The sequence below is a fragment of the Dendropsophus ebraccatus genome, chromosome 4 (assembly GCF_027789765.1).
Source record: "Dendropsophus ebraccatus isolate aDenEbr1 chromosome 4, aDenEbr1.pat, whole genome shotgun sequence".
Taxonomy (NCBI): domain Eukaryota; kingdom Metazoa; phylum Chordata; class Amphibia; order Anura; family Hylidae; genus Dendropsophus; species Dendropsophus ebraccatus.
In genome coordinates this window covers 32166447-32182943 of record NC_091457.1, presented here as the reverse complement: position 1 = coordinate 32182943, position 16497 = coordinate 32166447, and the positions used below count along the sequence as shown (strand labels likewise).

The following is a 16497-nucleotide window of genomic DNA, read 5'->3' as shown; positions in this document are numbered from 1 at the left end:
TCTGGAGGGACTGCATGTACATAAAGCTTTTTCATGCCTTTTATGTATATAACTATGTTACTAAGCCAGTGAATGGCTATGTTCATAGACCATCAAAATGACATATGTTCTTATTGGACAGCAAAAATTTAAAGGCAAGTAATGTCTGTTATTTTCCATTAAATGATGGCCATCTAATAAAAATGGCTGTCATTTTGACAGTATGTGAAAATAGCCTATACTGTATGTGTAAAGCTGCATCACTGTTGCATATGTTTATTGAAAAGGTTTATAGGACTGTTTTTATACAAATATCTTTACACTGTATGTAAAAAATGTTTAAAAGCCATATATTCCCCTCCAGAAGTCAATAGAAAATAGTAAAATATATGCTACAGAACCACATTTTGTGAATAAGATGCTTAAAGGGGTCTTCCAAGAAAAATTAACTTATCCCCTATCCACAGGCTAGGGGACAGTTAATACATCATTGGAAGGGTCCAACCTCCTAACCTTCTGTTATGAATAGTGCCACTGGTACGGCACGTGACCTGTAGCTGTATTTATTCCCATGGAGGTGCCGGAGAGAGCGGAGTAAGCCGGAAGAGCCTACTCGGCTCTCTCACCCACCTCCATTGGAATGAATAGAGCCGCGGGTCTCGTGCCATGCCCACAGCTCTATTCGTAATACAGAAGCCAGGGCCGATATGAAGATCACTGCGGGGTTAGGAGGTTGCATCCCCGGTGATCTCCTACTTGCCCCCTATGCAGATGGTGGCTGCTTGTATAGCCATGTCCAGAAGAAACCACTTTCCAACTGCGTGTGTGTTATATATCCATGCGACAGCGAGCATCCCTCCGTACAGGTATAATCTGTACTCATAGCCAAGTATATGTTGTGTTTGTAACTTTGTAATTTGTCTTTGTCAGTAAACTATGTTGTCTGGACCTATATATTAACGCATCTAGAATCCCATAAAACATATACTAATCAATCTTAGCTCTCAGCTAAGAAGGTAGAATACTGGACATCCACCTATTATAATGCGTACCCTGTAATGCAATTTTTTTTTCTTGTAACCCCACTGCAGGAAAAGTAGTTATTCAGATATTGTCCTACTAGCTGATGAATCATTTATTACCAAAATCTGACAAATGCATTTAAGATGACAGGAAAATGTTACTAATACAGGATTACATGTATGTGCAAAATATTTTATTATAGTACTGAATTTTTAGTACGTATGACACTTATTGACAATGTGTTTTATAGGCATTTCCATGCATTTCTACTGGCGTCTTTGGTGAGTATTCTTTCTTCTTTTATGTTGTTGTTTGTACTTTTATATTTTACAAGAGTTTATTGGCAGTAAAACCATTGTTTTCACAGGATACCCTGCTGTGGAGGCCGCTGAAGTGGCACTGGGGACTATTAGGAGCTATCTAGAGGAGAAAAAAGACAAGGTGAGAACCATGGTGAGACAAAAATACTAAAGAGAGAAGAGGAAAGTGGTAATAGATGGAATAGACAAGATCACGGCAGCGATAAACATGTTTAGATGGAGATATGGATTTCAGTGAAGGAAGTGCAAACAAAGCATGGTCCACAGAAGACACAAGTCCTAGTAATTCAATATTGGAACAATTACCAGTTACCCATTTACACAAAGAATATTACCATAGAAACACATTCTTTCAAAATAAAACCTCCGTATTTCCTTTGTGACAACCCTACAAATGAAAATGTATTCTTTATCAGGTCATATGATTTATCATTTCTTCATCAGGTTATATTATTGATTATTGCCAATCACTTGGTTTTGGCTTTTATATGAATAAGACTTAGAGCCTGCATGGCAAACATTGAGAGGTTATGATATTGGAGATCTCCATGATACCGAACCATGATCATGGGGAGAATGGTGTATAAGGTATCAGGGGCATAGAACAGAAATAAAACGCTATCTTATGATGAATAACACTTTTTAACCCCTTGGCGTTATCAATTTTAGATAGATCAGGGGTGTCAGACTCAGGCCCTCCAGCTGTTGCAAAACTACAGTTTCCATCATGCCTGGACAGCCAAAGCTTTAGGTTTGCTGTCCACGTATGATGAAAATTGTAGGTTTGTAACAGCTGGAGGGCCTGAGTTTGACACCTGTAAGATAGATGGTAGATAGCATGGGGTGTGAAGGAGACTTAAGGGTCTTTTTACACAGCCCAACATGGGGCCGTGCAAGGACACAAATGAGTGCTGATCAGCTAGATTGTCACTCATTTGCTGTTCCTTTACACATGACAACAAATTGAGCTGCCGGGCTGCACTAATCAACCCTGTATTGTTTGCCTAGCCATGAAAACTGCCAGCATACTGTAGATGTGCATGAATCCGGGCTGTCAGTTTCTGGATCACAAGCACAAGCATCCCACTCTCCGATTCTCAACCAGCTCTAGCTCATGTAAACAGTGATTCCCTGGCTGTCTGTCTCTGCACTCTGTGATGCTTGGAAAGGTTCATCACAGTGAGATATCCAACAATTTCACCTCAGAATAACCCTCCTGGCATCCCAGAAAGCAGAAACAGCCTGCCAGGGATGCTGTTTACATAAGCCATCTTGGAAGGGAGGGGGGAGAAGGGGGTTCAAATATCAATTGGATATTGCTTAAAATATATTGTCCCACAGAATAAAGATAGTGCCAAATACAACCTCCAAAAAGCTTTCCAGTTTCATCATACAAATATATTTTGCGTTTGTTTTTCAGTACATCGTATAGCAAAATGAAGGGTGCGATTAAGGGCCCAGACACACATCTGCAATACATGGACTATGTACTGACAGTATACTACAGGCCAGTTTTCGTAGCTCCTAAAATCATCATTAATAATGATGCTGGGAGCTTGGAAACTGTTTAAATATTTGCACTACTGTTGTGACACAGAGTGTCCGTATATTGCGGAGGGGTGAAACGGGCCTATAACACACCATTGACCTTTAAAAAATAAGCCCTTATAAAGGCTCTGTCAATGGAAAAAGCGCTTAAAAAGATGAGAAAGAGCGAAATGCTAAAAAAGGGTTGTGTCCTAAAGGGTTAAATTACATTCCGCATTATAGATCAAACAGGAGCAAATATTCAGACACAGTCACAGGCAGAATACACAATTACTCCGATCGGAGTTGTTCCCTTTTCTCAGACTTTTCATTCTGCCCATACAGTCATTAAAGCTTTTCTTTGCAGATATTGCCTTCAGCCAGTAATACTTTCCATGTAATGCCCACAAAATACCTGCAGCAATCAGACTGCCCCCTAGTATTTATGAAGGGAAAACACCCTGTAGCAAAGGTATTTTGTTAATACTTACACACAGTCAAGGAGTCAAGGAGACCAGGCATTCTTAGCCTTCTGCACACTCATCACTATACAACTCTACAGTCAGCATCCTGGTCTCTGGTCTTGTGTATTAAGCATGTCATGTACACATTAAATTAGATCATCTTTCTTTTCAATAGTGTATTCAGATTTTAGATATAAATGCATTAACAAAACCATGTCTAAAAGGTTATTGGGAAATTTGCAGAACCATCAGCTGATCTTTCCTCTACCATATGTGTTATTCCACCTTGATTTACATATCTAATAACTCTGCTCCCTCCTTTTGTTCCGAAGCCTTTGATGTCTACTCAGACCTCCTCTTAGCATCCTCTTGATCAGTGGAGCAATAATCTTTGTCCCTCTTGGGTCTCAGCCACTTTGTTCCACACATTTCTCTCTTCATGTCCACTAAATGACTTTTTTTCAGCCTGTGTCTCTATTATGCCAGTTAAATATATATATAAAAAAAAGTGCTAAAGTCTCTGTTTTGATTCTTAGTTTGACCGTGTTATAATCTGTGTCTTCCTGGAGAAAGATGAAGAGATTTACCTCAAGAAACTACCAGAATATTTTCCCTTTGGTGAGTAAATGGAAGCTTGCTATGATGTATTCAGTTCTTAAATAAGAAAAAGATAGCTGTCATAGTCCAGTGGCAGCTGTGGGAATCGTTGTCCAGGGATATAACATTTTTTTATATCTACATGTGGCTAAGGATGGTGTAAAATTAAAAAAGAAGAATTACTCACCTGCCCTGATCCCCCACAGCTGCCCCTGGTACCCACTAATCAATGCGACTTCCTATTCATCACAGCAGGAGCTGAGGCAACCACCCACCAGCAGTGATGAGTGAGGACTGGGAGGCATCAGAATGGTGTCTGAAGGGACAAGGCAGTGTCTAGCTAATTTGCCCCCCAGCCAGCCAATAAATATGTGCTGTCAACATTAAAGGGCAACTCCAGCAATTTTTTTTTCTTCCAAATCGACTGGTGTCAGAAAGTGACAGAGATTTGTAGTTTACTTCTATTTAAAAATCTAAAGTCTGTCAGCATTTATTAGCTGCTGTATGTCCTGCATATCTATGTCTATACATTACAGCAGCTGATAATTAGTGAAAGACTTGCTAGGAAGATTTTTTAATAGAAGTAAATTACAAATCTCAGTCAAGTACAAATATCTGTGTAGTTTCACCAAAGAAGTAGGGGTTCCCCATATGTTTCCCCAATTATACAGATCTCATATGTAAATTCCCCAGTAGCCAGGTTTCCCCTGTAGGTACTGGCACTGTCCCAGTGATTGGCTGAGCATCCTGTGACTTCAGGGGACACTGCGGTGAGCTGGCCAACGCTAGCAGGACATCATGGAGCGTGGAGAGGTATGTATACAATTATTATTTTACACTTATTAGCCAAGGGCTGCACAGACATCACTAACCCTTGCCGTACAATTATCAAGCCATATATGGGCTCAGTTAGCAAGCGCCGATCTAGTAGTCCAGCGCTCGCTTGCATCAAGTCATCAAGTTGTGTAATACGCCCCTTACACTATCCAGTCAGAGTTACAAAAGTTCCATTGACAAATTGTCTATTTATACAATTTAGTTGGAATAACAGGATTAGCACAATGCAGGGTCTAAGAATTTACGCTATAGCATGAAGAATACAAGTATTTACTTAAAGACCTGTGCTCAGTCCGGGAAAAATATGGCTGTTAGTTTGTTGACTCTGTTGCCCCAGCTCCAAGACTAGTTATCTTTTATTTAACCCATATATTGAAATTTCTGTTTGTCAGCAAGTTAGCACTGGCTGCTGCTGTTTAGTTTTTTCACCTGACTTTTAAAAAATAAATTAATGCTTTAATAAAAAAAATTAAAAAAATAGTGTGTAGGACCCCCCTCCAGACAGGTAAAAACCCAAACAGTAGCAGCAGGGCCATTTATTATGGCCCTTCCTAGTCTAATAATACTAACCTGCAACCACTTCAGACAAGGAGTCTATTTTTTGATGCTCCGAAACTGATGGAAACCACCTCTTCCCACTAGGATCAGTAGCAGTGGGTAATGTGGGGGTTAGGGTTAACCATTTTATGGCCAAACATTAAGCTTCAGCTTAGTAATGAATGCTGTCTGACTGCTTCCACTACCAAGCTCGTAAAGTGAGTAAAACATAAAACAAAACAGCAGGGATTTGCTAGCAATTGATGTAGTCCTCAGTGTCTGAAACACAAAAAAGAAAGAGGAAAAAAAAAGTGCGACATTAGCTGTAAAGCGAGCGCCAATCTGCTAGATTGGTGGTCGCTCACCCAGTATAAGGGTCCATTTACACAGAAAGATTATCTGACATGTTATTTGCCAAAGATTTGAAGCCAAAGCCAGAAACAGACTATAAACAGATTTCTCCTCTTTTTAAATCCATTTCTGAGATTTTCTGAGATTTCTCCTCTTTTTAAATCCATTCCTGGCTTTGGCTTTAAATCTTTGGCAGATAATCTGTCAGATAATCTTTCTCTGTAAATGGACCCTTATGGTGCGTTCACACCTACAGGATCTGCAGCTGATTTTCTGCAGCAGATTTCATTTAAATAACTGAACACAGCATCAAATCTGCTGCAGATCCTGTAGGTGTGAACGCACCCTTACACTGTTCGTTGATCGTGAACAATGTCCTCCTGGCTTCTCCCTGATCATCGCAACTGCCACCAACACATCTCTGCAGTGACAGGCCGCTCAGCCAATCACTGACTGAGACAGGCCAGCGGCCAGTGATTGGCTAAGCAGCGGCTGCGGTGAGCGTGGAAAAGCCAGAAGTACAACAGGGAGCGTGGACAGGTAAGTATTACTTTTATATAGTGTTTCATCAGCTGCTGACCTTCTATTTCATGGAGTGATGTGGGGTCGGCGGCCGATGATTTTTACCATGCTGCAAGACAACGATCAGACGAAGATCAGTTTCTCTGTTGATGGTTGTCTTTATTACACAGGCGATATCTGCCCCATTCTGCCTGATTGGGCAGATAATCGTCCTGGGTAATGAAATATGGCTTGTCTAATTACACTTAAATGGTTAAAAGTGATTATAAGAAGGGAAAATAAATAATAATAGTGAACTTTACGGAGGCAGGAAATATACTAAGGAAGAGTCAGGACACCTGCTCTCGGGGAGATCTTGGTAGCCGTGTGTTGTGAGACTATGTTTCCAGGGATTTGTGTTCCTTCTTGCTGCTATGACTCCCTCTCCTTATGTGCACTTCATTATACTGCTGCAATTCCCACCTGGCTTCTGCCTGCATATAAATACAGGAAGAAATAGAACTGCAAACTCAAGAATACACAGTCCAGCATTTCCTCATAATTGAATTAATTCATCACATATTAGTAAAACCCAGGAACGATTCTTTTGATTTTTTTTTTCTAAGGCAAAAGGGACAGTAAATTAATTAAAATTAAGAATCGGCAGCATCGGCAAAGTTGATTCTTTTCAGGAGTTAAATAGACGGTGCAGCATTCATAGCTGCCATTCACTGGAAGAAACAGTATGATTTTGATTTCAATAATAAATGAGAAAGTATATCAACAAAACTGCTAGCGGGGACAGAAGTAGTGGCAGCTTCTTGTGTAAAATATGAATTTATCTTTTCCTTTCATCAGCCTACTTTATACAGACTGCCACAAGATTGAAAGCCTTAAAAGATTCAATAGAGAATCAAATGATGAGAGTGTTAGAAAGCAAACCATCCCCCATAGCCACCCAATGTTGAGAAAGAATGGTGCCTGCCACTGATTATAATGGGGAGATACAATTTTTCATAAATATTATTAAAATCCTGTACCAGAATTCTTTACTGTTAATGTTGGTGGTTGGGGGGCACCACTGACATAATTCGGATGGAAATGTCATCAGAAAACCCCCCAAAATAGATAGAATTTTAGTTGTGGGGCTTTGCGTGATTGATATGCCTAATATGTGTTTTAAGTTATAACATAGCAAAGGTAACTTTTAGAGAAAGACAATATTTGCCATATTTTAATTATCCTAATTCCTGTATAGTGGGTTCATTATTTAATTCTTTTGTTCCTATCATGTTTGGGAGGACCTTTCAGTCTACATGTATGAAGTGTGAGTCCATGTATACACTGCATTTTTAATCATATGCTTTTGTCAAGGGTGGGGTGGAGTTGACTATGTGAGAGGTTCATCAAAAATGAACATGGATTGACACAGGGCCGTCTGCACAGCATTTTGGGCCCCCTGAGCAGAGCTGTCAATTAGGCCCCTCCCCCCCTTACCCCTGCTTACCAACTCCCCCCCAACTTTGTGGCTGCTCCTGCCTTCTAAGCCACATCCGAAGCCACCATATTGAAAAAATACACAACACCACAAGGACTTGCCCGCTCGCTTTACTGCACGGCTCTAGTCTATACTCTCTCAAGGCCCTATTAGACCAAGCGATTATTTGCCGTAATGGCCACTGTTAAAGGGCAACGATCAGCCGACATGCACAATGTCAGCTGATCCTTGTCTTTCAACATGTTGAAAAATTTGTGAACAATAACAATGGTCTGTTGGCCGTCACTCCGTGCAATAGGACGGAGGAGCTTCTCAATTGTACAGTTAAAAATACCTACAAAATATTTCTATATGGTAGTCTACAGTAATATGCATATATTTTCAAAACAAGGAATACCTCCATGCCAAGACCATTTTGTTAATATTCTAACTATAGTTTAGGTTTATCCACATGCAGTTCACACAGAGGATACCTGCTTACCCAGGGAAAAAAATTCTGCACAAACCAAACGCCTAAATAAATTCAGACTGCAGACCAGGCCCCCAAATTAATCCACACCTGTCCACTAAATTAGCCAGACTCCAGACATCTAATCAGAACCGCAGACCAAACCAAAGAGTAAAAAAAATATTCAGTGCACTGCCACACACTACATCCTGGAAATGAGCAGAAGACCAAGTGGTGAGGACTGATGAGCAGACAGCCAAGCTCCCTGCATCCTGGGGGACTTTAGAGGGAGCAGATATATGTTTAGCAGACTAGTATACGAAAGGCATGAAGGTATTTGTAAGGGTGGCAATGGGAACATATTTGGTTTGCTCAGGTTCTAACTCTCTTTGCTTTTCCAGAGTAGCTCAGAAGGGACCCTCTATGTGCGGGGTAAGAGAGCTGTGTGTAGATAAGAGACCGCTAACACACTGTAATGTGTGTTCTGAATGCATCTAACATCTGATCAAATATTAAATGCTTTGTGTGTAGATGTGTATTATATAGGTTAATATTTTGTATACTTTTGAATATGTTTTGGCATCATATATCTTCTATTTTATATGTTGTATCTTCTCTTTTCTCATGTTACTTCTGATCTTTTCCTAACTAACCTCAGATTGTGACCCCTTGTTCTCATCTTCAGCTTCTTATTGAAACACTTTTCTTCTGAAAATGTAGACAGTGAGGTGTAGGTCCTCTAGTTAGAGATGCAGGTAAATAAGATTACCTGCATCTCTAACTAGAGGACCTACACCTCACTGTCTACATTTTCCAAATCTTTTCCTCACGGTATAGGAAAATTCTAGGTTAACCTTGTAAGCAGTTGAACTCGCACTCTATCCCCTTTTTTCCCACTTTCCTTCTGAAGCTTATTAGGGTCTTTTGACATGGTATACCCATTTAATCTCATATAGTCAAACGTGTAGGGCTCGTAAAGTTGAATATTTTTGCACCCTTATTTTATACACTGCTATAACCTAAAATGCATTTATTTAAAACATGAAAAACAGCGTTTCTAAGTGATTTCATTTCCCCTGGCTTTTTCTATCAGGGTTGTAAGTATATCTGTATGAGGCACTTTTTGGTACTGATCCAGAAACACGTAGCTGTTTTTAATGTTTTACAAAAAGGTATTTTATTTTATATTATAACATAGTATCCCCTGAAATTCATTACAGTACACACCGTACACCTGGGGGCTGGGTTCACACTATGTATATTTGAGGCTGTATTTGGTCCTCATGTCAGGTCCTCATAGCAACCAAAACCAGGAGTGGATTGAAAACACAGAAAGGATCTGTTCACACATGGTTGAAATTGAGTGGATGGCCGCCATATAACAGTAAATAACGGCCATTATTTCAATACCACAGCCGTTGTTTTAAAAAAACAGCAAATATTTGCCATTAAATGATGGCCATCCACTCAATTACAACATTATGTGAACAGAGCCTTTCTGTGTTTTCAATCCACTCCTGGTTTTGGTTGCTATACAGCCTCAAACATACAGCCTCAAATATACATAGTGTGAACCCAGCCTAAGGCTGGGTTCACACTACATATATTTCAGTCAGTATTGTGGTCCTCATATTGCAACCAAAACCAGGAGTGGATTGAAAACACAGAAAGGCTCTGTTCACACAATGTTGAAATTGAGTGGATGGCTGCCATGTAATGGCAAATATTTGCTGTCATTTTAAAACAACGGCTGTTGTATTGAAATAATGGCAGCTATTTACTGTTATATGGCGGCCATCCACTTAATTTCAACATTGTGTGAACAGATCCTTTCTGTGTTTTTAATCCACTCTTGGTTTTGGTTGCAATATGAGGACCACAATACTGACTGAAATATACATAGTGTGAACCCAGCCTTAAATTCATTATAATATCCCGGATTTTATTATAAAATATACTTGCACGCACTTTACTTTTTTTTTTAGCATCAGTGAAGGTTTTCCTTCTGTATCCCTGTATCAATATTTTAAGGCAATTTATGTAACTCTTGATCTACAGCTTTTTTTCAGTTTCCTGGCCCCATCCGTAAACAGGCCAGTGTAATAAAACCTTCCCCTCTGTGACACTGCTCAGTCAAGAGGGGATCGGAGATCATCACACTGGGGGCCAGCAGGCCCACCCCAAATGCTTCATGCCCGGACGATGCTCGGGAATAAACATGGAAACCGGGTGGGGGTTAAAAATAGGACAGCTGCAGTGGCATCCCCATGCTGGTGCTGGTCTATTCATGTAAAGTGATGTACTTTGTGGTACATTGGCTTTAAAAAGCATCTGTCACCAGTCCTGGCCTGTCTGTTGTAGCAAATTCATACAAGGCCTGTGTTATAACAAAGCTTGATGATCTGTGTTGTGCCAGTTCTCTGTTATTATGAATATTAGAATTCCATACCTCCCAACTTTTTGAACGGCCAAAAAAGGAACACTTGTGGTTCACTCTAGGAAAATGACATTTCTATCATTTTCAATTCAAGGTTACATTCACACATCCAGGATCTGCTGCAGATTGATGCATTTAGTTACATTGAGATCTGCAAATCTGCAGCAGATCCTGTATCCTTAGGTCCCATTCACACATCAGTAACCCTGTCTGTAATTACAGAACCGCAAACCGGATTACAAATGTGTTTCAGTAACTCAGTTCCTTATTTGCAGGAACCCACTGTCACATAGGTGACAAGGACGCACAATGGCTTAATCATTTGTTGTAGCATGGATCCAGAACACCTACAGAGGGGGCCATATGAACTGTATGTGTGAAATGATGTGTCCTCTGAATATAACAATTTTTAGGATCCAACTTTCAACACATGATAGAATAATGTGCACGTTTGGGTCTATTATACAGTAAAAAAACCAGACACTTTCTAGAACATAAAAGTCTTGTTAATATGAATCTAATTCCTAGGTCAAAAAGAGGGACATGTAAGGGGCAAAGAGGGACAGAGTGACATGGGTCAAAAGTAGGGACTGTCTCTCCAAAAGAGGGACACTTGGGAGGTATGAGAAATCCATGACTGAATAATTGACTAGGTGTTACCAATAATCCAATCAGAACTGACAGATTATCTAGGGACATACATCCAGTTGGTTATTCACTCATAGATCTCTAGGAAGTAAAACAGAGTAATGGCACATCAGATTAGAAAAGGATGATCCAGAATTATTATTTCATGGGCATTGTTTGTATTTTCTAAAACAGACAGGTCCTTTAAAAAAATAAAAAATAGTCTCTGTATTTATGGGCATTGAAACATTCTGCTGGGATGAGAAGTTTATTGGTAGAATGCTCTCCTTTAACTTGCCCAATTGGCCGTACAGGAAAGTGTAGAAAGCATGGCATGCTCTAAGCTACAGCACTGTGATATGGTGAATTGAGAGTGACAACCTAATTGTACTGAAAAAAAAGATCGTTTGTACTTAATACTTGATTCTGGAGAACATTGTAGAAATAATAGTGCACCTGTGCATTGCAGTCCTCAATGCTTCTTACATGTGGATGGGGTGAGGAACTGATTGTTTGAAAACACTAATTTAATTTTGAGTGAATTGTCTACTAGCAATGTATAACTACTAAATAGGTTTTGTATTTTCTTGGTATAAACTTCTTAGGCACACTGTGTGGCTTTGTGCTTTTATAGATCACCTGTCTTTTTCTGTATGCATTAGGTGTGTGCTCGCTGTTGAATGCATGCCTTATGGTGTACACATAAAAGATCGACTATTTGCTCAAGACTTTGGTAGAAAATAGTAAAAAATAAAGGTTACAGGATGTTTAATTTAATGTCTCAAAGTATGGACATTAATGTATTTCTTGGTGAATCAAATTTATTAATGATTTTTATAATAGGTATATAAAAACTCAAACACACTGCTGCCCCCCAGGTCAATGTACTCAACTACAATGTACAGTGCCTGGCAATATTCAGAGGTCCCATATATACTGCCCCCACTGACCTGGGGGACAAGGGACCTCCAGAATCTTGTGATGAATGAGAGTCCCAGCAGCCAGACACCCACTGTTCAGCTTGCTATTCCCTATCCTATGGATAGCGATATGGCAGATTATAGTGGAAATCTACACCTGCTAAGGAACAGGTGTAGATTTCTGCGCCATCCGTCCTCCAGAGAATTCTAAATTTTCAGAATCCATAATGAACATTATTTATCAAGTATAATACATTCTGAATTCCTCCTGTCTGGAAGCAACTACTTTTTTAAGACTTTTTTCATGGACGCAGCATGTCAGTACTGCATTCTATGACAATCAAATTGGAAAAAAAAATGCTCTGGGAAGAAAAATGTAGCAAGACTTTTGAAAAACGCACTATAATGCTTTATTCACATGAGTGTACAAAAATAGACAACTGAGTATGGACAAAATGTATGAATGTTTCATCTGCATTCCCTTCTATATTGATTTTTCCTACCTAATAGTTTGTCAGTGTCACAATTTCATCTATGGAAGGCCCTAGACATACTCATTCCTTACAGTTGGTTACAAGGCAAAGACTTAGCTCAGACATAAATACAGATGCAAACAAATCAAAATGGGGTTGATCCTTTATTGTAGACAATTTCATCTTGACAGGTTCTGTTCACATCTGTAAGGTGGCTAGATGATACAATGAATATCAGTGGTATCTGAGGTACTCTATTCATCTGGGATACCATGTCTGTCCCATAAGGCTTTTTAAACATTGTATTTCAGTCAGCATTTTAGTCAAAACTAGAAATGGACCAGACAGAGAAAAACTGTAATGGGAAGATTAACAACTTTTCTTTGTGTTCTCATCACAACAACTATAGCTAAAACAGTAGGTTATTAAAAGTTAAGAAACTTTGCAATTGGTTCTTGAGAACCTGTTTAGCACTGTCTCCCTGCTCCCTGAATGTGAAGGTCCCCAACCAAATATCTGTGTTATCAGCAGTTGTTGGGCTGATGACTCATTCCCTCATGCTCTAAAGAGAGGAGGGGGGTCAAGGAGCACAATGGAGATGTCAGGATGGGACATGGCATAGCAGAGCCCAATACAGCACAGCAGAGTGCAGAGCAGAGAAGTACAGTACTGATGGCCAGAACAGCCAGGAAGTAAAAGCAGGCCAGGAACATGAGGATGGGTAAGTTTGACAGCTGAGAATAATCCTTTAAATACAATCTAGACATTTGTAGGTTAACAAAATTCTCAAAGCAGAAAAACAAATAATTGTCCAGCATCTCTAATAGAACTATTATCGCTATGCAGGTGCATGCTGCCATGTCTAAAAATGAGAAACAAACACAACATAGTACATCAGCAAACTGCAAATGGATAGAAATAGTTATAATATAGATATTGTAAAACTGCAATACTTGAATTGTTGACTCAGCAAGTACCACCCATTATTGGCTCCCTGCATGTTGAAATTAAAGCAGGAAGCTCAACCCAGCCAGGACCTGGGACTGACACATGTCATGCGGGTTGAGATATTCTGATGTTGAGTAGAAATATCTGAAGAAGTTCAGTAGACTTTATTACAGTAATATTATATCATGCTTTAATCTTTTTTTTCCCCTTCCTTTACAGACCCAACGGATGTGTCCTGTAAACTATAAGCTTGTGTGTGGAGACTGAGCCTCTGTAGAAGACTTCCTTCTCTCTGTTGTCTTTGCCTTTGTTTTCCTGTAATATCAATGAGATCAATGGATTAATAGTGTGATTATTTACCCCAAACACAAGGCAACAGAATGGATAAAAGGAGGAAGTGCTGCCCTAATCATTTCATTAAAAGCTGAGCTTAAAACCACCTATTGATCTGCTTTTCCATTAATCTGAGACAACCACTTACAAAGAGAGAAGATTTAGCATGAGAATTTAAGGCAGAGCTACCAATATATGGGACGGAGAGCATTACATCATTAAAGGGTACCTATTTGGAACGGGCAGCAGGATACACCGCAAAAATCCTGCCAGCGAGCTGTCCGTTCATGCGCACACACTAGACGAATTTCGTCCGGTTTGGCATTTGCCTTCATTGTAAATGTATGCAGCCAAAGGCCGAACCCGGTCTCTTCCGCGTGCCCGAATGGACAGCCCACCGGCAGGATTTTTGCGATGTATCCTGCCACCCACTCCAAATGATAGGTACCCTTTAAGGAAATACAATGCAATAAAACAACATAAAAAGAAGTGCAAAATTTAATATGCACATTCTTCGGAAACACCAGGTCCAGATTTAGAAAAGCACAATGATTTGCTTCTAAAACAGTGCCACACTTAAGCTGCATTCATACGTCAGCAAATTTTGAATGCCTGTCTGTGATGGTTTCCCTGCCCGGCATGATGTATCATGTTTAATTCTCCACGACACTGTAATGACAGAGCCTGCACAGTTGTGTCACTACAGTGACATTTTCCTTGCTGCCAGCATAATATTGATACATCATTCTGGGCCAGGAAACAGTCCAGGACAGGAATTCACCTACCTAGGTCTGCAAAATTTGCAGACGTGAATGCAGCCTTAGCCATAGGTTGTGTGTAATATTGTTGCCCTGCATCATTCATTTCAGTGAAATTAAGCCAAAATAAGAGCTAGAACCTTAGATAAAAAAGCAACTGTGTTTTTCTAATCCTGGTCTCCCCCTAAGGGTGGCTTCACACTGCTCTTTTGGGCTTTTTTTTTTTTTAAGTTTGAAGGCCCTTTAAGCTAAAAAGGGCCCCACAAAACATCAAAATTAGCTAATGCTCACTTGTTGGCTGATCTCTGGCACTTTTACGTGGGCTTATTATTGGCTAAATAAGCATTCCCAAGCAATAATCAGTCTATGAAAAAGGGGCCAAGATGGAGGTGGATTCAAAAGGAATGGGAAATATAAAATACAGTGTTAGACTTTTCCTTCCTGCTGCATCCATTTCTAACTTTAGTTTAAAAAAAAAAAAACACAACAAAAACAGAAAAAAAGCTGTTTGTGGACCCCTAGTCAACACCATTTTTCAGGGTTATTTTTTCTGTGCTGATGCACATGCAGCAGATTTGTTGCATACATTTCTGCCACTGATTTCTGCAGACCCCATTAAATAAAGCAGCTGCAATTTTTGCAACAAATCTGCTATACATGTGAATTGATGCTTAGGGTATAATCGCACAGAGAGGATATGCAACAAAGTACAGTGGTACCTTGGTTTAAGAGTAACTTGGTTTAAGAGCGTTTTGGTTTAAGAGCTCACAGTTTTTCAAAATTGTGACTTGGTTTAAGAGCATTGCTTTGATTTAAGAGCTCCCTGTACTGGGTAGGAGCGCGAGTGGAGGAGGGGCATGGTCTGCACAGCCTGGTCTACAGCCCTGTACTCTAAACCCAGGAAGTCTTCCTCACCTTCCAAATCATAGCAGATCCACTTCAGGCTGGGGCTTGCATCAGAGGACAGGACTGTGGAGGTAATCTCTCCATGGCTGTAACCTCTCTCTCCCCGGACAGTGAGTGCTGCATGTATGTGCCCACATATGTCCTTCCTTCATGCTCCCTGCAGTCTCTGTCAGTCCTGATTGGTCCAGGCTGAACTCACACCCCTTCCCCATTGCTGTCATGTGACCACACAGACCTCTGACAGCAGCCCTGCTTCTCTATTCCAGCCTGTTGTTCTACGCTACTGCATTATGGGGATCTGCATCTCCATCCTGTATCTACAAACTGCTGCTGTTTTTGCAGGTTTATGCAGTTACATTATACACCACATGCTGTTTGTTAGGCTATGTTCACACTACGTATGAGACCGGCCATTCCGTGGCCCAGCCGGGACACGGAACGGCCGGTCTCTGCCCAGATCATTCCGACCGGGTGATCTTTCCTCCCGCAGCTCACAATGAAGCAAGTGGCCAGAGCCGCTTGCTTCATTGTGTGAACTGACAGGGTTTCCTACGGTTTCAATGACATGTCAGTTCTTTGCGGCGCCGCACAGGATCCCTAATATCACATATTCAGCTGTTTATAAATGTTTATTTAATCTGTTCTAAATGTTATTCAGAATCTAAAATCATTATTTTGGGGTGTGGAACCAATTGTCTGCATTTCAATGATTTCTTATGGGAAAATTTGCTTTGGTTTAAGAGTGAATTTGGATTACAAGCACGGTCCCGGAATGAATTATGCTCATAATCCAAGGCACCATTTGTAGAAATGTCCCCCTTGTGCTGCTTTATTTAAAATCTGCCGCCCAGGATGTGCAGATATTTGTGTGGTGTGCCAGTTGACGTTCCATTGCAGACTTGGTTACCTAAGACTTTCTTGACAAATGGGACATCAGCATCATTCACAGCATTTCTATCATTTCAGTTATTGATGAGTTTTCACATTTGATGACCATAAAAATGAAAGCTGTT

General features: G+C 40.2%; 1 protein-coding gene across 2 annotated transcripts in view; it reads left to right on the top strand.

The window, feature by feature from the left end:
- MACROD1 (mono-ADP ribosylhydrolase 1) overlaps positions 1–13922 on the top strand; it is a 561289-nt gene extending 547367 nt beyond the window's left edge. The window contains exons 7-11 of one of the 2 annotated variants that reach the window (XM_069968253.1): positions 1253–1283; positions 1370–1443; positions 3850–3931; positions 8484–8514; positions 13707–13922. In XM_069968253.1, coding sequence (XP_069824354.1) covers positions 1253–1283; positions 1370–1443; positions 3850–3931; positions 8484–8488 — 192 coding nt within the window. In that variant the 3' untranslated portion in view covers positions 8489–8514; positions 13707–13922. The remainder of the gene's footprint in view (positions 1–1252; positions 1284–1369; positions 1444–3849; positions 3932–8483; positions 8515–13706) is intronic. The other variant, XM_069968252.1, reaches the window with a different exon arrangement.
- The last annotated feature ends 2575 nt before the right edge of the window (positions 13923–16497 follow it).